This window comes from Trifolium pratense, linkage group LG6, assembly GCF_020283565.1.
Source record: "Trifolium pratense cultivar HEN17-A07 linkage group LG6, ARS_RC_1.1, whole genome shotgun sequence".
Lineage (NCBI taxonomy): Eukaryota > Viridiplantae > Streptophyta > Magnoliopsida > Fabales > Fabaceae > Trifolium > Trifolium pratense.
Genome location: NC_060064.1, coordinates 45,321,878 through 45,348,486, shown reverse-complemented (window position 1 = coordinate 45,348,486; position 26,609 = coordinate 45,321,878). Strand labels below are relative to the sequence as shown.

Sequence of the window (26,609 nt, the reverse complement as noted above, 5' to 3'; positions counted from 1 at the left end):
AGGATACACCCAAATTTCCAATACAATGGTTAAAAAAAAAAATACTAAACCTTCAATAGTCACTATATGCAACCCAATTTGTTTCATAAGTGTCATTAAGAATAAAAGAAAATCTTAAGCTAGAAGGCTTAAAAAGTAGAGGGCATAATATCTTCTAACGTGTACTATCTACCTTTCCATTTTAAGACAGAAACAGATATGGCTGATGTTATAAAATAAAAACAAAAATCATATAGCAGCTAGCCTTGTACTTTTATAAATTTCCTATTGAAAAATATGCTATATATATCATTGAAATTTATGATAAGAACGTTCCTTAATCCAACTAAAGTTCATATCACATGGTACATATTTCTTTATAGCTTTATTTTTCTAGCAAGTTGCCTAAAAAAATCAAATTATTTATATAGCTTATAGCTATTTTAACTATTTTATTATTTTAATAAAATAGTTACTTGAAAAAGAAATCTCCAAGTAGAAGCAATGGATATATGCTCCTATGTTATTATTATGAAAGTGAAAGTTGAAAGTAAGCAAAGAAAATAAAGTTAAAAAAGCTTATGATGGTCACAGTGGATAGTTACAAAACCATCTTATGCTTTTTCATATAAAAAAAGTTAGCACTTGTCACACACAGTCACTTTATACACTATATAATAGATAGCATCACATTTTGATCATTTAGTATTCAGATTGAAAATTGATCATGCTTGAAACAATGTCAAGAACTTCCACACTTCTCTATTGCTTAATGGCCTTTTGTTCCATCATACTCATAGGTAACACCTTTAATTCTTCTTCCTCATTGTTTATTTTTCTATTTGTAATAAATGTTCACAAAAAAAATAAAAAAACTTCTAATACACTTAACTTATGTTTGGTTCTACTGCGCAATCACCAAAACCACCTAGAGATTTGGTTTCGGAACTTTAATGAAATTGCGGTTGAAAATCGTACAGGACGCATGATCGAGGACTAAAACATCAAGCCAAAGCATTAGGTTTGATCGAGCTAGAGGGATCTAGAGTATCCATAATGTATATCACTTTTAAAATTAGTGTATGTAAAATAGGAGACAAGAATAACTTATGTAACTAACTAAAGTGAGATGCACATAGGATCAAACTTATTTAAAGTGATTAGAGAGTAAAGTAATTAATATCAAACGCTGATAAACAAATCAATGACTGAAATTATATGCACATGCACATACATAACAAATCAACCTCTAGGGCACACAAGATGGATTCTCCCCTCCAACCGAATTTTCTTCATACGCATGAGTCGGTAATCAAACCCCTGACAACATGCTTAAGGGGACTAAGACCCTTACCACTTGTACCAATTCATTGTTGGTTGCTTTTATATGATGTTATCTAACAATCTTTAGTTTGAAATATTAGTATTTTGCTAAACATTTATCAAAAATTTTATGCAGATGGGGCTCAACTAATTCTAGTGAACAATTGTGGGGAAAGTGTATGGCCAGGAATACTAGGAGGATCAGGGCAACAAACACCAAAAAATGGTGGATTTCATCTAGGTAGCGGCGACGAAATAGTCTTAGATGTACAAGAAAAATGGTCAGGAAGAATATGGGGAAGACAAGGTTGTAATTTCGACAACGACGGAAACGGTCATTGTCTAACAGGAGATTGTTTTGGAAAACTACAATGTGCAGGATTAGGAGGAGTTCCACCAGCAACAGTTGTTGAAATGACATTAGGATCATCATCTTCACCATTACATTTCTATGATGTAAGTTTAGTTGATGGTTTCAATTTACCTGTTTCAATGAAACCAATTGGAGGTGGAATAGGTTGTGGAATAGCTTCTTGTGAAGTCGATTTGAATGTTTGTTGTCCATCAGCACTTGAAGTTAAGAGGAATGGAAAAGTTGTTGGTTGTAAAAGTGCTTGTTTGGCTATGCAATCTGCTAAGTATTGTTGTACAGGAAGCTATGCTGATCCTAAAACTTGTAAACCTACACTTTTTGCTAATCTTTTTAAGGCTATTTGTCCTAAGGCTTATAGTTATGCTTATGATGATACTAGTAGTCTTAATAGATGTAGGGCTCCAAGGTATGTTATCACTTTCTGTCCTCCGCCGCAGTAATTGATGTGCCGAAAATGAAGTTGAAGATGCTGTCATAGAATTGCAAAGATAATGTTTTCTGTCATTAGTCAAGAACTAAGATAATTTAGTGTTCTGTTTTTAATTTGCATAGTTATGTTTTTAAGTCTTTTTCATTGTTATTTTTGAATAGTTTATGTTCTTGATCATTATAGTTTAAAAGAAGGGTAGATTGGTAATATATAGCATTTTACTTTGTTTAATGTATTTTACTTGGGAATATATATAATGTCTGTTTCTTTTGGCATTGATAGTCTTTTCACTCATAGCTACAAGGTAAGCTTTTCTGCGATAAGAGAATCGTAAATTCACACGGTCGAGTATATGTTGGCCACTAAACAAAATATTAAATGGTTGACAATTAAAATAAAATTTCGAGATATAAACTTTTTTAAGGATTGAGACTTAAGATCACTCTGCCGTCATTTTCGAGTGCAAAGAATCCATTTCCAAACAAATACATATAGTTTTGCACTAGACATTTTACTAGTGTCATACTTATAGGAAATTGAACTTCGGCCTAGTTCGAAATAAAAAGTAAAAGAATGATCCCCTAAAGACATTTTTTGTTTCAGATTGGTCCCTTAAAGAAAAAAAAGGTCCGAATAGGTCCCTTAAAGAAGAAAAAAATGTCTGAATAGGTCCCTTCAAGACATATTCGTTAATCAGTTTGGTCCTATTCGAACCCTTTTTTAAGGACCAAACTGATTAACGGAGATGTCTTTAAGGGACCTATTCGGACCTTTTTTTCTTTAAGGGACCTATTCGGACTTTTTTTTTTAAGGGACCAATCTGAAACCAAAAATATTTTTAAGGGACCATTTTACTAATTAAGCCAAAGTAAAACATAGTTAATCACTTACCTTTTTTTTTTTGGTAAAGTGTTAATCACTTACTTATATAATGAAAAACGAAGGAGTAATTTCAAATTTTTATTTACCAATTGCTTCAAATTTTTAGGCTAAAATAGTATGCAGACAACAAAGTAGACCTATCTATTTTATCTTTTAAAGATAAAGAGTGTAATGCAATAGAGTAAAAATCCATTGAACATTATCTCTACTTTATTAGATTTAGATTAGATACAAAACTTTAGGTTTGAGTTGTGGTATCATTGCTTTTAGCCTATTATTATTTTATTTGTACCATATATGAGATTAATTTATTTAGCAAATTGCAATATTTTGATTTCTTTACATGAATCAACTTTGTTCATATCCCAGCTTACCTATGCAATTGAAGTTTTCTTTAGTTGGAACATCCAAAAAATAGTTTCGATTAATCCAAATCAATGTAGATAAAAGAACTAAAGTGGTTTTCCCATTTGGATTGACTTGTAGAGGTATATTTATTTCTAGAGAAGCTCAAGATTCTCTCTAAATACAAACAAATAAAACTTCTTTTATTCATATTCAATACTACTCCCTCGTAGATACGTTGATTATTCAATGTGTTAAAAAATATAATTTTCTAGTAGAGTCTCTAACCCCAAACAAACACTTCAAACTATTGCAGGACTTAGGTCTTTTTGCCGGCCGTTATAGGAATAATCCTAGATTCGGCAACAAACATTCATTTATTTTTTAATACAAAATTAGACCGTCTTTCAAATAGACAATTCCAAGAATTAAACTCATATTATGTTTACCAAGTTGTTACAAAAAAAAAAACTTTACATACCCTTTAAAAGTTCTCAATCCCTCAAAGCTAACATATACAGCAAGCAAAAGTTAAAGATGAGTATCAACATAGATGATAATGAGTTAGGAATTGAGATGGAAGAAGCATTCACTTTATGTCCATCTTTACCGGTACCAAATGTTCAAGAAATGGTGGAGATAAATCCTTTGCAAGTTCCTAAGAGATACATAAGGAATCAAGAAGAAATGGAGAAAGTAAACTACATGCCTCACCTTTCTTCTGAGATACCTGTCATTGATTTAACACTGCTTTCAAATGGGAACATGGAAGAATTACACAAACTTGATATAGCATGCAAGGAGTGGGGTTTCTTTCAGGTAATAATTCCTTAAACTTGATATATAGAAATGTACAAAAAACATGTATACCCCTTTTGTGTATAGATATTTTCCAACTCTTACTTTTCATCTTTCAAAAGGCATTATATAGTTGATCTAATATCATGATTTACTCTCGCTCCCCCATCAAGTAGAATCACAGCTCTGATACCACTTGTTGGGGAGTTCAGGGGAGCGACACGACGAGAGAAACAATGGGCCCCAAATGCTCCGGACCACGAGAGATGAAGATGACACATCTCAACCCAAAACCTTATAAGATATTAGATGGATCTGGATTATGTGCATTCGGAGCGAGCATGCAGTCAATAATATGTGACCGTCTGATTGAGATGGGACGGTCTAGATTTTAAGCTCAGAATTTTATATTAAATATAGATAAAAAATTGTATAAAGATATGAACCATCTGATCTTGATCGGACGGTAACAAAGATCTTACTACACACTAACTGCACCAAACTTGACTGCATCTAATCCATTCCCGTATTAGATATTTGGGTCATCTCTCTTATATATCCAACATTTATCCATTTATAGTTGATATATGACTTAATCACTCATCCTGAAAATCCAACAAAAGATTATGCAACATTAATTGTTGTCGCATTGCAGTTGCGGAGACAATAAAAACCTTGATGTCGCGATATATATTAGAGTTGTTGACCTTTTTAAAAATTGTTAATAACAACAAAACTAATAGATCCAAACAATTCACAGTATTTGATAAATTAGATTTTTATTTGGTTGTGCTACTTGAGATTGTAAATATATAATTTGCAGATAGTGAATCATGGTGTGCAAAAAGAAGTTATGCAGAATATGAGGAATGTAACAGATGAGTTTTTCAAACTTCCAATAATAGAGAAGGACAAGTATGCAATGCTCTCAAATGATGTACATGGCTATGGACATGCTTATGTTGTTTCTGAGGAACAGACACTTGATTGGACAGACACACTATTTTTACTCATTTATCCCACCCGGTTCAGGCAGCTTCAATTTTGGCCAAAACCTCCACTAGGATTCAAGTAAGCAATTTTGACAATTTAAATTAAAATTTACATATGTTTTTTGTCTCTCTGAAAATAGAACTTTCCTATTTTTCCTTACATTTTACATATTTAAGTCTTTAAATTAAATATTAATTATAGTTTGACTTAAATGCAGTTTTACCCCTAATTTTGAATAAATTGGAATTTTACTCTCCTATTTTAAAATCCAGAATTCCCCCCCCCCCCCCTATTTTAAAATCCTGAATTTTACCCCCCCTATTTTATAATTTTTTGGATTTTGCCCCTCCAAAATTTTGCACAAAATCTGCTTCTAAGTCTCAACTTCAAACCTTCGCACATAACTCAATTTTGATCAATAATTCATCAAACTAAAATTACTGTAATCGAGTTAGCTTTCCACAGAACAAAACCCCACTAAATTTGGAGTTACGGAAAGAGATTAATTATCGTTTTAATAAAGGTCTGTCCAAATTCATTATCGTATGGACCCACTACTGATATTTTCATCATGTCTCTCACCTTGTAGCTTCGGTTTGAATAGTATTTACATGTATGGAAAGCTAACGAAATTACCCTTGTTAGCAGTTCAATTTCATCGAATTTTGAGTTACGATGCGTTCGGTAGACGATATTGAATTTGAAGGTTAGGAGCAGATTTCTGCAGAATTAGTAATTGGACAGGTCAGAAGCAGATTTTGTGTAGATTTTGTTTTTTTGGGGGGCAGGGGGGGCAAAATCCAAAAAAATTATAAAATAGGGGGTAAAATTCAGGATTTTTGAATTGGGGGGAGGGGGGGGTAAAATTCCGGATTTTAAAATAGGGGGTGTAAAATTCTGATTTATTCAAAATAGGGGGATAAAACTGCATTTAAGCCTTATAGTTTTAAATGTGCTTCATAGTCACACGGTTCGCAAGTTTTCACGAATTTTTGTGCCAATTTGTTAAAGTATTGGGAACCGGTACTCACGTACCAATTCGCGGTTCTCCAAGGCATGAGCAAGCAAATTATGTGGCTATGATGTGCTTTTAATTCTAGAAAAATATATCACTTTTCTGCGTCCCAAAATAGTGTTTACTTCAACATATACTTCCTCCGTCCCAAAATATAAGCAAAAGGTGGTCAACTAAAGTGGATGTATTTGGTCCAAATTTTTAATCAAATACAAGTTTTTTTGACTCGTTATTGCTTATATTTTGGGACGGAGGGAGTATGTGGCAAGACTTACTAATTTGGCATGTAAGTTTTTGACCACATGTGTGTTGACTTGGTCAAAATCAGTGGGGTATTCAGCCTTTTGCAAAAGGGACTAGAGTTAGCGAGGCAAAAGTGCTATATATTATGAATATTATATTATAGACCAAAATTGCAAATTTTTGAAAATTTTAAGACCAAAAGTACAGTTTAGCCAGAAAATTTATATTAAAATTGGTCTGTGTAACAAGTAGAATATTTGCAGATACTAAAACCATATTTAACCCAACATTATATGCACATCTTGTAATTTTAGTGGAATTAATCTGCTACAGGGAGATAACAGAGGCATATTCAAGTGAAGTGAAACGAGTTGGTTATGAAATTATATGTTCTTTGTCTGTTATTATGGGGTTGGAGGAAGATGCTCTTGTTGGACTACATAAAGAAGTACTTCAAGGTTTACGTGTGAACTATTACCCTCCTTGCAACACACCTGAGGAAGTATTAGGTTTGAGTCCACATTCGGACTCAAGCACCATTACTTTACTAATGCAAGATAATGATGTGACTGGCTTAGAAATTCGACATAAAGGAAATTGGGTACCAGTGACTCCATTATCAGATGCTCTAGTTGTCAATGTTGGAGATATAATAGAGGTAATTATGTGATTTATTTCCCTCTAATTCTCTGATTTTTGGGGAAAAAATGTCAAGGGTAATTTAGAATTTGACCGAGAAATAAAGTCTAGTTAAAGATTGTTCGAGCGAGTATTTGAACACGGATACTCCCAGATAAGTCGTCTTTAACTGAAGCTCATTAACCACCTGATTTTAAAAATGGAAACTTATTTCTTTTATAAACAAAAAAATAATGAATTAGGAGAGACGCACCATTGATTGTCCAAGAGAACTACAAATCTCAGTGACAATTTTTTTCCGTGCAAGGTTAAACTTGATGTGTCAACGTATATAACCTTAGAACTTTGGATTGAAAGTATGTTAAGTGTCTGTGTTTATGTACAACACCAACACATGTGGGATTACATTCAACTATTTTTATTTTTTTATATTATTAGTGACATGTAAGTGTAAATTTGGTGTCGTGTCATCTAGTGTGTGTCTCTCTATTAGTGTTTATGGGTGTCAACCCCAAATTGGCATAATTGAATTATTTCTACAATCATTGTAACAGCCCGGGCCCCTCACCCGACAATGTCACCTCACGATCTTCTTTATTCCCCCCTAGTAGAGTTTTCTCTACAGCCATAAACACTAATAGAGATTTCTATTACCAATTTTGCTAAATACGTAATGGGAATGGATCGAACATGTACTTTAACCCCAGAGTACGTGGTTCGATTCTTATGAAAGACAAAAATTATACTAGAGAGGGAGTAGAGAAGATCATTGCATACTAGAAAAGAGGTCCAGGCTCTTACAATCAACACATGATATAGAGATTTCTATAATAAGCTTAAAATGAAAGTGATAATACCAACAGAAGCTTAATTATCTATACTTTTTTTTTTCTTTTCAATTTATTACTTTTGTAATGTAAGCAGATATGGAGTAATGGAAAATATAAGAGTGTAGAACACAGAGCAGTGACAAATATGGACAAGAGAAGGACTTCTCATGCAACATTTTTGTTTCCTCGAGATGATGTTGAAGTTGAGCCCTTTGATCATATGATAGATGCTCAAAACCCCAAGATTTACCAGAAAGTTGTATATGGAGATTATTTAAGGCAATCGTTGAAGAGAAAAATGGAGGGGAAAAAACACACTGATGTGGCAAAGATAAAGGAATCTAGTAAAGGTTCTGTTTGAGAAAATGAGGAATCTTGAAAAGTTTACCTTTTCATGTTGACAACTATGTATAATGATTGTCTTCAAAAAACTATGTATAATGATGTTTAATAAATACTTTCTCCTATTTTTAATATAAGAAGTTGCCAAATAACTGATTATCCCAAAATCTCAAGGTGTTAGGATAGAGCCATTTCAATGGTTTTATATTATTTCAAACACGCCCCCTCACGCAAGAGCCTACTTGGGCTTGAAGCGTGGATAATGCATATGTCCACCTATCATATGCTTAAATTCCACTTTTTAATTAGAAAGTGATGAGAGCGGTGATCGAACTCTAGACCACTTAGTCATAAGGCTCTAATACCATGTCAAATAACCGATTATCCCAAAACCTTAAGGTGTTAGGATAGAGCCATATCAATGGTTTTATATTATTTCTAACAGAAGTAAATTACTTTTTAAGTTTATTAGAAAACAAATGTATTAATTTGATCTAATATAGACCAAATACAATAGTTTTCCAATAAGCTTAAAAAGTACGGTAATTTGTTTATAATATCAAGTATCAAAGATGAAGTATCGTGTATATATATATATATATATATATATATATATATATATATATATATATATATATATATATATATTGTCCATATGATTCAAAATTTTATTTGGGTTAGTTGTTAAAACGATCATTAATACACCATTGTTATTACTAATTCAAAAATATAGTTCATGCATACTTAGTTTCAATTAATTTTTTAATTTTGAAACAACTCTTAAACAATAACCACTTTCAAGCATACTTTAAGACATACAATATCATGTCACTCAATAAATGGTCATATATGAGCTTTTTTTTAACAAATGGTCATTAAAAGAGCAACATCATACTTACAAAATTAAAAAATCAATTTAAAATTAAAACGGAAAAATAAATTCTAGAAACAAACTGATAATATCTAAAGTCTCAAATAGATATTCAAACACACCCTAATATGGTGAAGGACCAGAGGTGCACCCAAGAAGAGAGCTTTTGTGGAGAAGGATATTTTAAAAATATTATCCAATTGTCTCCAAACCCTTTTTTATAAATGTGAGTTTTCCATTATAGTGTGACTAGACTCTTCAAACTTTTCAATGAACATTACCTGCATTCGGGCCAAAAACTCTTGGTATTGATTTCATGACTTTATGAGGGAGAGTAGGTCGACGTTCACTGCATGTGTAGTTCTTCGGGATTTCCCACCGTTATAGTAGGGTGCTGTAATTGATCTGAGCCATCCGACTTTTAATTGACAGCTAAGCTCGTTTTGATTTATAAAATTGTATTTTAAATTTGAATTGTTCGATCTCAAATCAACATCTGTGATTAATTATTACATCATTATTTGATAACAATGAATCTGTACTGTAGTCGTAGTTCTCCAACCTGAATTTCAATAAAACCCTATTATAAAAAAAATTAAAAAATAACATAAAATCATAAACTTCAAATAAATTTTCCCTTCAAAGCATCACTTTCACACATGTACAAGTAACTTAATGGCATAGTACTCCCTCTTAATAGTTCACAAAGTTTCTTGCAAAAAATATCTTTGTAAGTTAGTACTTATTATCAAGGGTTCTTGCAAGAACTGTTTTTGTAAGCTAGACATGCTCATCTTATCTTCCCTCTAAAAATATATAGTGCACTTTCATTTCCACTTAATATTCAAATGTAGAAAAGGTCAACATTAGCGTAAAAATTCAAATATATTTATAGTATAAAAAATATAAAGCATTTATAGAGATACGAAATAGGTAAAGAGAAAACGGCTAAAGAGAATATGTAGTATAAACATAATAAAAAGGATGTAAAGAGAATATGTAGTATAAACCCTAAAAAATTATACTACTAACTTCTAAACATAAAAGTACAATATCCTAAGCCCAAATATTATCATCTAAACATTTTAAAATGCTAAAGAGTTAACTATATTTTCATCTTTCAAGAACGTTTATGCAGTTTTTATGTTGCAATTAATTATTTTGTATGATTTCAATAAAAATATAATATTAAAATCGACAATGTTACAAGACCCGTGTCAGCGTACGAGTCAAACGTCTGGTTATTTTAAATGTTAGTTAGTCATGGTAGTAGCCATAATCCTAAAATTTTCCTTCAAATACTTACCCTTTGCAAACTTTAACCTGTAATCATGATATGATTGGATGACCGAAATTTAGATAAGATAATACTAACGTTAGAGCCTACATAAGTGTAAATTTGATAATTCTAACTTCAATACTTATGTTAGCATAATTTGTATTGGAAGACTAGGATTTAGATAAGACATTAGTGCTTAGTACTAAGATTTAAATAAGATAGTTTTGACGTCAACGTAATCCATAATCACAATCTAATAGGGTGACTAAAATTTAAATAAGATAATACTGATGTCAGCGCCTATGAAAGAAGATTATTGAAGTCCCCAACCACACATCAAGGCAAGGGTGACATACCAAGACAAGGATGTCAAACCTCTTTTATCCTCTTGTGAAAATCACCGAGTGTTTGACCTCCTAGCGAATCACCCCATCTTTAGTGCGGACTAACATACATTAAATCAAAGATAATTACTTTTTACCTCTTTAAATTGATTATAATTCCTCTCATGTCCCAATCCACCGAAAGATATTTCTTGATAGTGCAAATCTTGTAATAGACATCTTTCCGTGAGATATCTTAAAATAATGTAAATCTTACCGTGAGATATCTTAAAATAATGTTTTTTTTTTAATATCAACAATAATATAGGAGGAACAAAGAGCAATCATCTAAACCAAATCAAACACCAAAATGTATTCAATCCATCTTAATTGCCTAAGCCTATCCCAACAATTTTTTCATTAGCCAACCAATTTGACTTAAGTTTTTTATGCTTCACAATATTCAACCCGAACTACATTATACTTTTAATTCATTTTCTTTTTTTGACACTACTTTAATTCATTTATTTATTTATCAAGAATTGTGAGACATGATAGGTAGGTCACAATGTCACATGATTCAAATAACTGACTCCATTTGATACGTATGGGTCTTAAAGCTGCAGAGCTACAAATTGCCCCCACCTTGTCAGATTTAACCCATTACCCATATGTCATCAGAACCAGTTCTGCAGTGGACCATCATACCTCTTATAGACAAATTCCAAACATTTCATCTAGTCCAAATTCAAATACAAAAAAAAAAAAAAAAAAAAAATCCCCGACTCAAGATTAATCATCGTAGTTACATGCAGTAATACTTATTCTTTTATCATTAGAAATCAAAACTCTAACACAGAGTTTACAACACTCATACACAATGCGCATCAACCACTTGCGCTGAACCCGGTGGTTGCAATGATATCTGATTTATACCAAAATTTCAAATACACAAATGGCAATTGGAATTAAATTGCCAAGACTAGCACATTAAGCATTATTCACACATGCATTAACACAGATGTATTCACATATCCACAATCCAATTATTTCTCCCCTCTCACCTACTTAATTTATTAAAACATGTTTTTTCCAATTGTTGAGTTTCTACAATTAGTCAATGTTTCACATCTAATAGCATGGAACTTGTCTAGCCAAGAATGGACTAGCTTTCATTAACTCAAACAAGAAACAGCAACATTAAAGACTAACAAAACGTTTTATTAAAAAGACAGTAATTTTTTCATGTCTCAGCTGTGTCTGAGCTTATTACAGTCTCTTCTATTGATGAGATAGGTAATTTGGTTCCTGTGCTCATTTTGTGTACATCTTGGCTAGAACAAATGAAGATTCTTTTCACCATATTGCAAAATTCCCTGCAAGAACATAATAATGCAATCAACAACATAGTATTCATAGTAAATATGCATGCCAAATACAACCTCTGGTCTCATATATAAAGCAAAGATTATTTTTATTTTTTTCAGGTTCATTAAATAACTGATGTATCTAATAGAACTTATGTAAGTACTTTCTCTCATCATTCGTCCGTTTTTGCGTTCTAGATATTGAAAAGGATATATAAGCCTTTATTTCTTGAAAACTTATGCACCATAAAAATTTATTTATTTAATACCGTTATTTTCTTCATTATTTTCACTAATTGTTTTCCCTCAACAATACATTAAAGAGATACTCACGGCCATGGATCATCACCAACAAGCATCATATCTCCTTCATCATCAGTGAAGACAATTTCCCACTTGTTCCTAGGTTTGATGTGTCCCTTTATGTCAAACAGCTTCTCCAATTCATCAATAAGTTCACCGTATCCATGCAACGCGGTCAAGTCCACCGCACGACCCACTGCAACACCCTGCATTTGAACCTTTTGATAGGTTTTGAACACAAGAAACAATTCAGAGTCGTGTATAGAACATTAACTCTACATGGAGATATAACATAAATTACATAATAATAATACTGATTATACTAACATTTTCCATTAAAAAAAACATTAACTCTACTATATAAATAAACAATATATGTCAGTTCCAGTTAAGGACGAATTGTTCGGGAGAGCCCGACTACGAATCCTAGCTGGAACAATCTTTTGACAGACTACACTTACCTATCGACTGAACTTCGGATTACTAGGGCCTCTTCCCCCGAGAACCTGAGGGTTAAGACAACAAAAAAATTATATATGACAAGTACCTTGGTGCAACTTCTGCTATTGATTTGCTTGCTTTGTGTTTCATTTGGAGATATTTGTAACGGTTCTTGTTTCCTTTCTTTTGAAGACTTTGAGATATCAAAGTTATTTTGGTCTGTATCAGTTCTTGACAAGGGAGCGGCAACACATCCCTGAGAAGGGACTCCAAATACATTTTCTGCATATTCAGATGCCTTCTGAGAGTTCCTGCTGCTATCATTAAGATAAACCCCAAACAATCTACAGCTTGTAGCAGGCTCTACTTTGTTCTCCTTGTCAACTTTGTCAATCAAATGATCATTGTTGTTCAATATTTCTGAGTGAGTTTTTGAAATAGGCCAAGCTGAGACATTGACACTCTTGCTATCGTCGGTTGTGTCCTGACACAAATGAGAAGGACCACTAGAATGAGGAGAAGATAGCCAACTTCCGTCTGTTGGATTCCTTGATTTACCATTGCAGCTGCTATTATCAGTTAGCTTATGATGCCACATATGCATACTTTCACTCCTTTGGATTTCCGACATAATATTAACTTGTGTTACGTCTGATTGTGTCAACCCAGCTTCCCAGTAAGTAGAGTCACCTGGTGCTGTGTCACCTTTGAAAAGTGAAATGAAAACATCAACAACAACGGCAACCACTAAGCCTAACCCTACTAAGTGAGGTCGGCTACATGGATCAAATGAGGCTATAATGTAAAATTTTGAAAGAGCATTTAAAATAGAGCCTTGACTAAGAAGGAACGAGTTGAAATGAAAACGATTATATGATATTCCGCTTCCTTACCAAGATCGGGAACTTCACTAGGTAGTCTAGGCCTTTTATATTTTACAGCAGCAGGTGGAGGAGATATAGGAACCGAAGCCAGAAGGGGTTCTATCTCCCATGGTGAAATTCTATCAGGTCTTGGAATAGATGCAGCGTCATCCCATTGAACCTAGGAATATATGACACGAATGAATATTGAATACGATACAATCACATGAAATAACGTGAACTATGCAAAATCAAAGATGAGAGAGAATACCTTGAGTGATCTCCATTTTGAATTCAACCAGTGCGAAGAAATATCCTCTTGTCCAACTATTGTGCCAGAAAATCTGATGATCATGAACCATGTATTAGAATTAGGGTGTGTTTGGATTAACTAATTTGAGCTTATCTACTGGCATAAGCACTTGTGATGCTGCTTGACAAAGCTTATGAAAACAACTTATGATGTATCCATAAACTCTTCAGCATAGTTTATGAAAACAGCTTATAACTTATATGAAAATTGTTTGACTTTAATTTATCTTTTCTAATAGAACTTGCTTATACATAAAATCTTATATATAAGCGCTTAAGTAAGTTGTTTATCCTAACAAAGTCTTGGAATATCTAAGGAAAATGCCTATGTTGCAAACTACATCAGTAAATTTAGTACCTTTTGTCAGTCTCAGAGGAATCATCCCCATCAAAACTCATCTTGAACCTCATGCCAACACTATATTTTTGGTTGATAGCTTCCATATACTTATTCACACTTATAATGAACTGGCTCATCCTATGAAAACAAATTCCCTTGTCACGATTCATCCACACAATAGACAGTTTCTAGTTATTTTTACAAAGTAGTAAATGTTCTACCTGGGCTTATAGTATACCACAAAAAGAGTTTGTGTTGCAACAGCATGAGATGCAGTTGCAAGGACTCCAAGGTGCATGCTCTGACCAGAAATCACAGATGAAGGCATGCAACTCTGTGGAGAAGCAAGATGCCTCACTCCAACGCGTAATTCTCCGTTTTCCCCTCTATACAAAGAACCTTGTTAAATTTGATTTATTCATAGACAAATAGAAAAGGAAAAACATCAAATGTATACCTCAGAAACACAAATGTATCTCCAGCGACTAATCTCTTGGAAGTCACAAAAGTACTCCATCCAGTTGTGAGCAAGTGTCTACGTGGTTGACCTGAACAGAAAGGAAAACTCTTAAAATTTGGTTTGAGCATATCTTAAGACAACCCTACAAAATAGGTGTATAAGGTAAGGGACATCTCTTATTGTAAACACATTTTCAGGTCATATCTTATGCAATGTCTAACTTCATGTCATTTTTTGTTGGTCTCTAAGAGTGTTTTCCCATCAAGTAGGCAAAAGAAAAGTCTCGAGTCTTATGTATGGTCAAGTAACATCACAGGTTGAACTTAAGACTACATGCTTAAAGAACCGAGTCCCTTCTACTTGGTGAAATAAGGGACAAATCCTCGAAACTAACATAACGAAACGACCAACTTACTAACAGTTGTCTATAAACTTACTAACAGTTGTCTAGAAAAAAACACGGTAAATTTCATAATTCACTTACCTCTAAATATATGCTTAAAGTGCCATTCATAATTGTGAAGGTCCCTAGCAACCAATTCCTGTGTTGGAGTAGATTGGGACAAATCCTAAACAAAATCCATACATAGTTTTAGTAAATATCAACAAAACAATTTCGATCTATTATCGGAAACCAAAAACATATTAAGTAACAAAACAAAAAAGACGGTATTATTACCAATGGAGGAAGACATTCTGTGGCATGCTTCCTTAGAACAGAAAAGCCACCATGAGTACTTGTATCAGAGTTAGTTAAGACCTTGGAGAAGGAGTGAATTTTCGGTCTTGGAGGTTCAGCAGGACAAGGATCAAGGCTTGTAGGCTCAGTTTGCTAATCACATTTTGTCCATTAGAAATCAATCCAAACCATTGGAAAAATTATTCTAAGGTTGACCATGAAAAAAAATTGTGAATCAAAAAGGTATAACTGCATCCTTACATTAGATTCTGGAACCAGAGTTATCTGTGCATAAACCTCATCTGTTTCTTGTTCAGCCTAAACATATCAAAATTCATGTCAAGTTTTTGTTTTTCCACACCCCAATTCATATAATCAAATAAGCTTCAATGAACGTCGAGCCGATCAAGTGTACCGAGGTTCGAATCCAGGCTAAAACAATCCTGAGTTTCAAGGATTGTTTCAGTTAGACTTTACTTACCTCTCAGCTGAACTCTGAATTATCATGACGTTTCCCTAGGAACCGGAGGGTTAAGACAAAGAAAACTAAACACCAAATTGTATAAAACAAACCCAAAATCCAAAAATTGGAAACTAATTACTAAACCCCAAAATGAAAAGATTAACATAATAACTACAAAACCCAGATGAACATTTGACCTTTTTGATTTAACAAAAGAACAAAAAGAAGAATTCTTTGTCTCAAGAAGGAGAAAATTACCAGTAAATGAACATTGACAACACGACAAAGGATCTTGTTGGGAAGTTTGAACAATGGAATCCTTTGATTTAGTTCTTGATTTGTTGATACTTCTAACTACAACCACAGAAAAACATAAAAAAAACATTAAAACAAATTTATTAACCAAACAAAAAAAAACACAAAAAAGAATCAAAGCATATCCAAATTCCAAGTACCCCAACACAACACATTTTGAGACAACCTATGACCAAAAAAAGAAAGAACAATAAAAAAGAAGAATTTGCAAAAAAAGAACAAACTTGTTCCATGTGTCCTTGAGGAAAATAGTAAACCATTTGTCCTGTACGAGGAACTTCAACATGAGGACCTGCACAAGCCTTCCATAATTGTTCATACAATTCATCTTCTCCACTAGAATTCAACATCATTGCAATCTAAAAAACCAGAAGCTTTTCACTTATCACTTTTCAGTTTTCACCAATCTGATCAAATATGAGTCTTTATCATCATTATCACAACCATTACTACATGGTTACAGAAACAGTACTATACATCATCATGTTCTGGTTACACAATTGAATGATTGAACTTTATGAGGACAATTGAAGCAGCTTTTAAAATCGTGTCTGTTATGAAACGTTACAGAACCTTTAAGACACAGTTTCTCTTTCTTTGTGTAAGTAAGGAAATGAAACGGCGTTTGTTGGAATCTGTGAATCACAAGACATAATAGCTTCTTTGGTTTGTGTCCATTTTTATAACACAAAAGACTATGTCTTCTTTTTTCTTTCTTTCTTTGTGTTGAATATTTTATTGTTAGTGTTGTGTCACAACTGTGTGTCTGTCTCTTGTGTCCTATAGTTAAATCATATATTGTTTGTTTACTATTTCATTAGTTAGCAAATACTCTTTATAGTGTAAGGTGAAGTAATGCTTTCTCTATAAAGAAAAAGAAGGGTGAGTGAGTCTTTACTCTCTAATGGATAAATTTTCACATTAATAATATGGGGTAAGGTAAGGTTTTACCTTATGAATGAGTGTATATGCTGAGTCAAAATACTATGTACTAAAGGCATCCAATCATATATGGGCAAGGAATATAAACATATTCCTAAGAAATACTATACTACTATTAAAAGGTTTCGGCTAATATGAACAAGTTAATCAAGTGGTGCATGGTGCCCCATTTATCAATAACCCTATGACGAATACAAATTTTATAAAATTCACCGTTAAATTGAAATTTTACATCATATAGATCATCCATACAAATTTTTAGAAAAATTGAAAATTATTTGATATGTTATTGAATATTGAGACACATCAAAATTAACGGTTTATGAGTTTTTATTAAATACCGTTAATTTTAATGGGTCTCAATAACATATCAAATGATTTTCAATTTTTCTAAAAATTTGTATGGATATGTGATATAAACTTTCAATACAATGGTGAATTTTCTAAAATTTATATTCGTCGTAGAATTATTGAGAAGTGGTGCACCATGCACCACTTGATGAACTTGTTCATGATAGATGTGTTTGTACTATGATGTAGGACAGTGTAGTATCAACATATTTAAAAAATAAAATAAGCTGTTATTATTACTCTTAGAGTAAAGATTCAAAATTATAGAGGAATTATATATATATATATATATATATATATATATATTTTCCATGTAACTACTTTTCATCAAAAATAAGGTGATGTAGGAGAGTTTCCTTAATAATTTATTATTTTAGCTATATTTTAACTATTCATGTATAATCTTCAAAACTCTTTTGTGATGTTTATTATTATACTGTGAGTATTTAATTCTCTTAGGATAATTAGAAATTGTCATATGAGTCTCTTTGAAACTATATGTTTCATGTAATTACGTGTTCTAGTTTATTCAATAAAAATTAATAGTTATTCAGTTAATTTTAAGTTCAATGCTTTTTTATTCTTGATCACTTTCAAATTGATCTTAAAAGATAAATCTCTACTGACCTTAGGATTTTAAATTTTAATTAACTGCTTTCGTTGATTGCATAAGCTTTTATCATTATCATATATAAGTGGTTATCCATGTGCATTTTCTAAGGCGAAAGATATAATAACGTCAATCTGTTTTCATAACTTCAAAACAAAACACAACATTTATCTATACCTAAAATAATATTAATTGTTGAACTGTTTTAACATCGCACAAGTCTATGTGGATTCATTATTTTATTGTTTGATAAAAATCGGTATACTTATTGTTATACTCCAAGAAGGGATCGAGAAAAGAAAACCCCGTTTTCGGTTTATGAGTGACAACATTAAACATCTATAACAAATTTTATACACATATATATTCTGGAAAATATAAATAAATATAATATACAAAATACTTTGAACATATTTATATAAAAATATTTTAATAAAATATTTGGGGACGGAGTCTCCGAGGGACGGGGGATAAAATCTTGTACCCATCTCCAAACCTCTCTCCAGGTCCTTAGACAGAGCAATTCCCATGGAGATCCCCACTTACGGATGCAATTGACATCCTTAGTTGAGAGCAGCTCATGTGGGTTACGAGCCCACCGGAGTTTTTGGGTGGTGTCGCCCGTAAATACACGTGCATCACACCAACCTGTCGGAACTACATCTTTAAACTGAAGTTTAGATTTTAGAGGAGTGTGGCTGCTTTATTCTTTAGTGAGAGGGAAGAGCGTGAGTTTGGGTGGTTTCTAAGCATATGTTTTGTATCACGGTGGTTATGGCATATCTACCATGATACCAAACATATGTTTGATAAATATGTACTATTCATTTACTTTGTTTTGACCGTATTTTTTTAATAATATATAAATGTAAATATTAGCGTATAAGATTTTGTTCAATTTGTTTTGATGAGTATTTTCAAAATATTAAATTTTTACTAATAGATAATTAAAAATATTAGTGATCAGAATTGTGCATTGGCGCAGTGCAGTGATCAAACAGGTTTTATAATTAGGGACGAATTTATATATTTTTTATATTGAAGACAAGTTTGCATAAGTCTTCAAAAAAAAAGTTTGCATAAAAAAAAATATTTTTTTTATAGTTTTTTACATACTATATTCCAACCTGGAGGACTAAGGTAAACAACTTTAATTTGATAAATCTTACATTGAAATATGAAATGACAACAAAAGTTTATAAATATTCAATTTATAAGAAAGTTAAATGTTCTGGATAAGTCTAAATTACACTTGTTTAAGGTGTTGTCATGTGTCTCAAATGAGAATAATTGATGTCCAAAAATTTGATGATTGAACTAAAAGTACACTCCTTTTCAAATGAAACCAAACCATATGAGCCATTTGGGACATTTGTGAGTGGAAAAATGTTTTATCAAACCAGATTTTACATTGTAACCAAACCACTGAGCCATTTATGTCCTTTTCAGTTTGAATGAAACTAAGTCATCTAAGCCACAAACACATGTGACATTTTTTGTTTCTCCCAATGTCTCACCAAATTTCAAATTCAAATTTTTCCCCTCATCACTTATTCAAAATTCTATATATCTTCACTCATTTTCATATCATTCACTTCTCCCTTCTTTCTAATCTGCATTTTTTTATAGCATTCATCTGAAATTCTAATTGATAAAAATTTTAAAATAATTATCAAATGTAAGAAAGTTGTAACCAATTACAATTTATTTTTTTTTTAAAAAAACTATCTTATATGGAATAAGTTTTAACTTATATAAATTTCAAATAACTATTATATACGAGACAATTTTTAACTGATAAAAATTTTAAAATAATTATCAAACGTGAGACAACTTCTAAATTATAAAAAAAAAATAAAGTATAAACTTTTATACGGGATAAGTTCTAACTTATATAAATTTCAAATTAATGATCATATACTGGACAAATTCTAACTTATAAAGATTTCAAAATAATTATCATATGTGAGACAAGTTCTAAATTATAAAAATTTCAAAAAACTTATTTTATACGGGATAAGTTCTAACTTATAAAAATTCCAAATTAACTATCTGTATAGGATAAATTCTAATTGAAAATATTTATTAAACATGAGACAAGTTATAAATTATAAAAAAAAAAATTAAAAAAAACCTACCTGGATAATTTCGAACTTAAATAAATTTAAAATTAATTATGATACATGAGACAAATTTTAACTTATAAAAATTTCAAAAAACTTATTTTATGCGGGATAAGTTCTAACTTTGTTTCCGATGTTCTTGTGGTTAACAAGAATGATGTAACTATTTAAAATCTTATGTCTTTTAGGTGCATATTCAAAGTGAATCTTATGTTTTTTCACAATTTTACACCATATAACTATTTTTACCTTTAGAACTAATCAAAATTCATAATTAACACTTTGCAAAAAATATATTTGTCTGCGTATTTCCAACAAAATCTAAATACTTATTAACTACATCTAAATTTTAAAAATATTTGCTTTCAATTTAGATTACCAAACTATAACTTAAAAAAATATGGTCGTAACGACCCGTACAATGACATGAGTCTATTACTAGTTGGTAGGAAAAACATTCGAATATGTTTAAAAATTATAAATTACATGATAACCTGCCTTTGATAAAGGTACTACTTAGAGCTTTCAAAAAAGAAAGAAATCATTATTAAGGTGTTAACCATGAAAGCAAAATGAAAGTGAGAAAAAATCCTAGTACTCTAGGTCTTATGTCAGTCGATTTGATCCATGTTTGAGGAAGGTTTTTATGGAATTTTAACCGAAGGAAATCTAGTGTACATTCTCACTATTCATAATAAAATTTAATAATTGAAATTAAATGTAGTGAAAATAAATGGGTGAAATTTAATTGGATAAACATGTTATTGAAGAAGAGAACCAAAATATTGAGCTCAAGTGATTAATCAATTTCTTTTAGAATGAATCGTTAGAAAACCCGAATGAAAACAATACTTAATCAGACTTTATTTACCTCACGGTAGAATTCCAAAAATGGAGGATATCCTACCATTTATTCCCTGCCATTGAATTTTCTCGGCCTTTTGGCTAAGATCAAGTGTAGTATCTGTTCTTATCAGTTTAATATCTGATATGTGGTCCAATGGGCCACACGATATTAAATTACTTTTTTAAGGGGGAGAAGCCACTACAATAGCTTGCTATTGGGCTTTTCGTGTGTCGCCCATGCGTTGCACTACTGCATAGGCTGGCGCACCACACAAAAAAGAAAAAATAAAAAATATTACTACAATTTTTCGCAATTATATTATTTTTAATGTTGTAAATTAGTTTTCTTCTATAAAAAGAAATTGGGGTCTCACAAAGTTGGAGTCCCTATTTCTTAATTAGTTTTTTTTTTTTTGTTGATAGACGAAATGACAAAGCTATTGAAAACTCACACACAAAGTGGAGTGACCGGGGTTCGAACCCCAATCCCAACGTCCGACACTAACAATTTTGATATTTCGACAGTTGAGCTAGAAATTATGGACTAATTATTCGTTTAATAACTTCAAAAGTATCACTAATCCTTCACTTTTTGTTTTGTTTACATCACTAAACATACACTAATAATAAGCAACTATTAACCCAAATTGAATACCCTTTATAATTTTTTATTTAGAATTATTAAGTACGACAATTAAACTTTAATGACCTCTAAAACTAAATCCCACTACATGCACTATTATGCCTGCACAGCTAACTTTTCTGTGTCATTTTGAGAACTTTCTTTGAACACATTCAATAAAGAGGGAAATTAAAGGAAGTTGATTAATTTATAATCAAATTTTGTCATAAAAAATAAAGAGGGAAATTAAAGGAAGTTGATTAATTTATTAATTTATAATCCAATCTTGATCGCTTGATTTAACTAATGATCCAGTGTTATCTACCAGTCGTCACTCTCACGACCTTTATGCTCCTTTTCAATCGGTTGTTTAAAGCTTTGTTTCTAAATATTTTAGTGGGTGCCTTTGAATTTACAATTCCTACAACAAATTGCTAGCAGCATTGACTTTGCTTTGGAAAATAATTAGGAATGGGACAGAATTAGAATATAAATGTGCATCATACCCAATAGGACAATATATGCTCAAATTAGTAAAAATTATATAAATGTGAGAGATGTGAGTATATGTATAAATCTGTGTATACAGCCTTTATAAAAACAAATCTGTGTATATAACTTTGTTATTGCTGCTCCACACTACTCAATTGGTCCAAGATATTAGTATTTTACTAGTCACCATGTTTGTGCGTTTGTACTGATCAATAATTATAGATCAATTATATTATATCTATTTTACTAGTCGAAAATATTTATTGTCTAATTTATTTCTACCAACTTACATAAATATGAAAGTACAAACAATCCTACAAATTACGAAAAATTTCTTTATAAACGACATTTGAAGTGGTATTTGTAAGGTTGCCGTCATCATCAACAATTAAAATCTTCAAACTATTTCTCGGTGTGACTCTTAAGACATCAATGTATAACTGACCATGCAAAAATACTGATTGCGGAAGATACACTCCAACATTTTTCAGTGACTGGCCCCGACTCTTGTTAATAGTCATGGAAAATGAAACAACGATAAGAAACTGCCGACATTGAAATTTGAAAGGGATTCTGACGTCAAATGGTGTTAAGGATAATCTGGGAATAAAATCTTTGTCGCTTATATTGCTTCCTGATATTATCTTTCCTTCTATAATAAATTGTCTCATCTTGGTAACAATCAACCGAGTTCCATTGCAAAACCCATGAGCTGATCCATATTTCTCAATAACATAACAGGAACTCCAACTTTCGATTTTAACTTGTGATTTGTAAAGCCCGAACATGTAATTGTATTTAAAAATTCTGGAGTGCGTATATCATCCGGTCTGTCGAAACCAGTTATCATTTCTGGAGAATCGTAGCTCAAATATATTTTTTGCACACTGTCTATCAACGACAAGATGTACTCATTAATCAAGTCAACAATTGAATTTTTTGGAGTCAATATGCTCTATCCTGAAAAAATGTAGGATATTTTATATTATCAATTTTAGATGGATATATGATGATAACAATCGAGGCAATAGGATCATCTGAGCTCGATATTAGAATATCATATGGAATACGCAGGTTAATGTCAACATCATTTATGTCTCCAATACTTCCATCACCAATTCCAAAACCCAATCCGAGAACATTTTCCTTTCATGTAGATCATGACCAACACTATCATGCAAAAGTCTCATATTAGTGGTTAATGTCAATACCTGGTAGTGATGCCAAATTTTATTACGGTTATATCTACACTATTCTAAATAAATAATCAATTACATCTCACAACACTATAAGAATATAAGAGAAAAAAATTAGATACAAATTTATTGTGCTTCTCACAACATCTCAAAAGAACTATCATACTCCACTATAAAGAGTATACTTCACATAAAATTAAACCAATTAAGAAATTTACACATGTCAAAAATGTCAAAAATCAAGCTGAAAACTTATAGTACAACTTTCAAATTGGCAAGAATCTAATTTTCAAAACAAATATCTAACTACAGAGTGTATAAAAAAAAAGATAAAGGAAGACAAATTAATTTAAAGTGATTTCAATTGGTGCAATTTATAATGAAGAATTAGATAAAGGAAGACAAATTAATTTAAAGTGATTTCAATTGGTGCAATTTATAATGAAGAATTAGAGCTCATATATAATCTTGACCTCCATATTTCTGCACAATTTTAAACAATATGTGACTTTTTTAACATGTTTATTTTCAAATCAATATATATGAACAAAAGATACATGAGAAACGTGAGAATGAAGATGATTGTATAAATTTTTTATTTCATTTTACCACTAGTTTAATCTGATTTGGGATTCTGGTATCAAGTGGTTCCAGCTTCCTCATAGATTGTAGTTACGGGAGATCGAATTGTGGTCCTCCCTATCAAATTTAGCGTCAATCACCATTGATCGTGTAAAGTTTTTGAACATTGAGGGCATGAATTATTTTTTTCATTAAGATTAATTTAAAGAGTAAATCAACCATTTATTCAAATAAAAAATCTTCACCGACGTATCTATTTAACATGAATTTGAGATACTTTCCAAAACAAGTAATCAAACATATCATATTAACAAAACCAAAAATATATATATATTTACTTTTTTCTCTTCAATCAAACATGAATCAATCTTAACCGAGCCCACCGTCACTCTTTTCTTTGTCCATCTTTTTAATGTGCATTCATCACTTCATTGGCTCAAGTAACTAGTGCACTTAATCATTGTCCTCAATGTCCTCCCATATTATAATTTTAGCTTTGGGTGCATAATAATTAAACTATATATTAGAGAAGATAACCATTCTTATGGGAACATGGACAATTGGTAAATAAACAAATGACTCAAAACCTATCACAATTTACTTATGTGTGTGTTGTGTTTTCGGCTGTAGTTGTGTATGATTAGTGATCTCAAATAGAGTACTTTATTAGTGTACTAATAAAATAGGGTACTTTATGCATATATAATTTTGTATTATAGAACTTTATGAACAACCTAATTATTCGACACTTGTCTTTCTGACAATCATTATTTAACGGACTTTTTTTACCTTAAAGTAATGACCAATATATTGTGTTATTTGTGAAAAAAAGAAAAGAAATACCAATTCTGCTATGGGTGTCCTTTCCTTTGTTCTAAGACTTACCTAGTTTTTTTTTTTTTTGTTTTTTTGGGTTACATAAGACTTACCTAGTTACCTTTTTTTCTTTTCACCACCAATTAATCTAGTTCTGAGTCAGTTCTGGCATCAAGTTGTTTCAGCTCTCTCCCGATTGCAGTTACGGGAGATCGAACCGCGGTCCTTCCTACTAAGTTCAGCGTCAATCACCACTGAACCAACTGACGATTGGTTACTTTAGTTACCTCTTTTGCTAATGGAAGAAAAGTTATGTGCCTAACTATATTGTTTTTCACGGTATGGTGCCTAACTATATAAACTTAAAAAAGAAATATTGAAGTGCACGTACAAATGCATCATTAAAAACAACTAATATCTCAACAATTTTTTTAATGAATGATATCTCAACTATGTTGACGCTTCAATAACAAAATAAAAATAAAGAATAATGTGAAATATAAACCGGAACCTAAATAAAATTAGTAAAACTTATAGTTTGGTATGTCTAACCTATTACGAAAGAAATTCTTTGAAATGAAATGAGGAATATTACCCCATCCATAAAATTTTTGGTTTGAATAATCAAAATTTCTAATTTATGGGTACGTTCTATTACCTTCCCTATTAACATGGGAGATGAGTAATTCTTAAATAGATACTCCTTCCGTTCCAAATTATAAGAGAAAATAAAAAAATCACACATATTAAGAAAAAGTAAAACATGAGAATTTAAAATATGTTTTTGTGGGTTTTTCTTGGAATAAGTTGCATAGCAAGATGTAAAAACAATTTTTATTGGTTGTTGTTTATTGAGAAAATGGTAGAGAGAGAAAATTAAATGCAATTTGCATTTATTTTTTTGAGAATAAGGGAAAAACATTCTTGAAAATGACTTTCTCCCTTATAATTTGGGACAAAAAAAATGAGATTTTTTCCCTTATAATTTGGGACGGAGGGAGTACTTCCTTCGGACACAAATATAAGAAAAAATAATCGTTTATGCGGTGTTTAAGAAATTTAGTTAAGTGTAGTTAATTTTCTTGATTTAATGCAAAACATGAGTTAAGTTTACTATATTACCCTTTGAAAAGTGATTTGTGCCTTGGAAATCACATAAACTTTTGAAAAGTGAAATGATTAAATAAGAGTATATTAGGAATAGTAATCTTAATTAGTTTAAAAGTAGCCAACTTTTACTTATATTTGTGTCCAAAATTTGAAGTATTATTTTTCTTATATTCGTGTTTGGATGGAGTACTTTTTATGAAGACAATACAAAAATTTCATCTAACATTACCTGTCATGGAACTAAAGTTGGAGAAGTAATTCATTTTAAAGTCATTTTCCAACCACATATTTTTTCCACCTCTTTGACGAGACATCTCAATACCCAAAATTAAGTCAAAACGATATGCGTAAATAGTGTCGAGGAAAACAGGTATATAGAAAATAAAGGATCACAATATAAGAATATAATGTGGAAATTTTAAAATCGAATAAAAAATCATGGTCGTTGTCAAAACCGACAACCAGAGAATAAACATTATGTGATAGTTGTTACAACATATAAACTTTACTCTCAATCACCTCATGACCCAAGTACAATCAAACTCTCCAAAGTAAATATTTGAACTATATTTACAATACTCTAAAACAAGAGCATAAGAGAAAAGAAGAAGAAAAAAGACACAAACATAAATTTAAAGTGTTTTCATGTGCTACTGCTTGATGTGTTAAAACAAAAAACTTGAGGTCTCTATGACTCTATGCATAACATTG

General features: G+C 31.4%; 3 protein-coding genes and 1 non-coding gene across 4 annotated transcripts; 3 read left to right on the top strand and 1 right to left on the bottom strand.

The window, feature by feature from the left end:
• Positions 1-627: 627 nt before the first annotated feature.
• On the top strand, positions 628-2,295 carry LOC123889148 (thaumatin-like protein). Its single transcript, XM_045938369.1, has 2 exons — positions 628-779; positions 1,439-2,295. Exons 1-2 carry the CDS (start codon positions 707-709, stop codon positions 2,113-2,115), a joined length of 750 nt encoding a protein of 249 aa, XP_045794325.1. The 5' UTR covers positions 628-706; the 3' UTR covers positions 2,116-2,295.
• Positions 2,296-3,817: 1,522 nt separating this feature from the next.
• Positions 3,818-8,312, top strand: LOC123889146 (protein SRG1-like). Its single transcript, XM_045938368.1, has 4 exons — positions 3,818-4,151; positions 4,954-5,201; positions 6,715-7,039; positions 7,945-8,312. Exons 1-4 carry the CDS (start codon positions 3,870-3,872, stop codon positions 8,209-8,211), a joined length of 1,122 nt encoding a protein of 373 aa, XP_045794324.1. The 5' UTR covers positions 3,818-3,869; the 3' UTR covers positions 8,212-8,312.
• A 3,315-nt stretch (positions 8,313-11,627) lies between these two features.
• Positions 11,628-17,126, bottom strand: LOC123889145 (auxin response factor 18-like). The gene is made up of 13 exons (XM_045938367.1): positions 16,433-17,126; positions 16,152-16,247; positions 15,692-15,748; positions 15,431-15,583; positions 15,236-15,320; positions 14,749-14,839; positions 14,513-14,677; positions 14,310-14,429; positions 13,911-13,983; positions 13,670-13,820; positions 12,883-13,481; positions 12,366-12,553; positions 11,628-12,041 (listed from the first exon to the last, which is right to left on the bottom strand). The coding sequence occupies exons 1-13, from the start codon at positions 16,559-16,561 to the stop codon at positions 11,909-11,911; spliced, it is 2,040 nt and encodes a 679-aa protein (XP_045794323.1). The 5' UTR covers positions 16,562-17,126; the 3' UTR covers positions 11,628-11,908.
• A 4,033-nt stretch (positions 17,127-21,159) lies between these two features.
• LOC123893399 lies at positions 21,160-21,353 on the top strand. Its single transcript, XR_006803495.1, has one exon. It is a non-coding gene; the product is annotated as a U2 spliceosomal RNA (small nuclear RNA).
• Positions 21,354-26,609: the final 5,256 nt, after the last annotated feature.

What these genes read in the sequence shown, in the direction of transcription:
- LOC123889148 (XM_045938369.1), top strand. Translation starts at nt 707, where the DNA reads ATGCTTGAAACAATGTCAAGAACTTCCACACTTCTCTATTGCTTAATG. An exon ending in TTGTTCCATCATACTCATAG is followed by an intron (nt 780 to 1,438) that starts GTAACACCTTTA and finishes AATTTTATGCAG; the next exon opens with ATGGGGCTCAACTAATTCTA.
- LOC123889146 (XM_045938368.1), top strand. Translation starts at nt 3,870, where the DNA reads ATGAGTATCAACATAGATGATAATGAGTTAGGAATTGAGATGGAAGAA. An exon ending in AAACCTCCACTAGGATTCAA is followed by an intron (nt 5,202 to 6,714) that starts GTAAGCAATTTT and finishes AATCTGCTACAG; the next exon opens with GGAGATAACAGAGGCATATT. An exon ending in ATGTTGGAGATATAATAGAG is followed by an intron (nt 7,040 to 7,944) that starts GTAATTATGTGA and finishes TAATGTAAGCAG; the next exon opens with ATATGGAGTAATGGAAAATA.
- LOC123889145 (XM_045938367.1), bottom strand. Translation starts at nt 16,561, where the DNA reads ATGATGTTGAATTCTAGTGGAGAAGATGAATTGTATGAACAATTATGG. An exon ending in CTCTGGTTCCAGAATCTAAT is followed by an intron (nt 15,584 to 15,691) that starts GTAAGGATGCAG and finishes AAATGTGATTAG; the next exon opens with CAAACTGAGCCTACAAGCCT. An exon ending in ATAGCAGAAGTTGCACCAAG is followed by an intron (nt 12,554 to 12,882) that starts GTACTTGTCATA and finishes ACCTATCAAAAG; the next exon opens with GTTCAAATGCAGGGTGTTGC.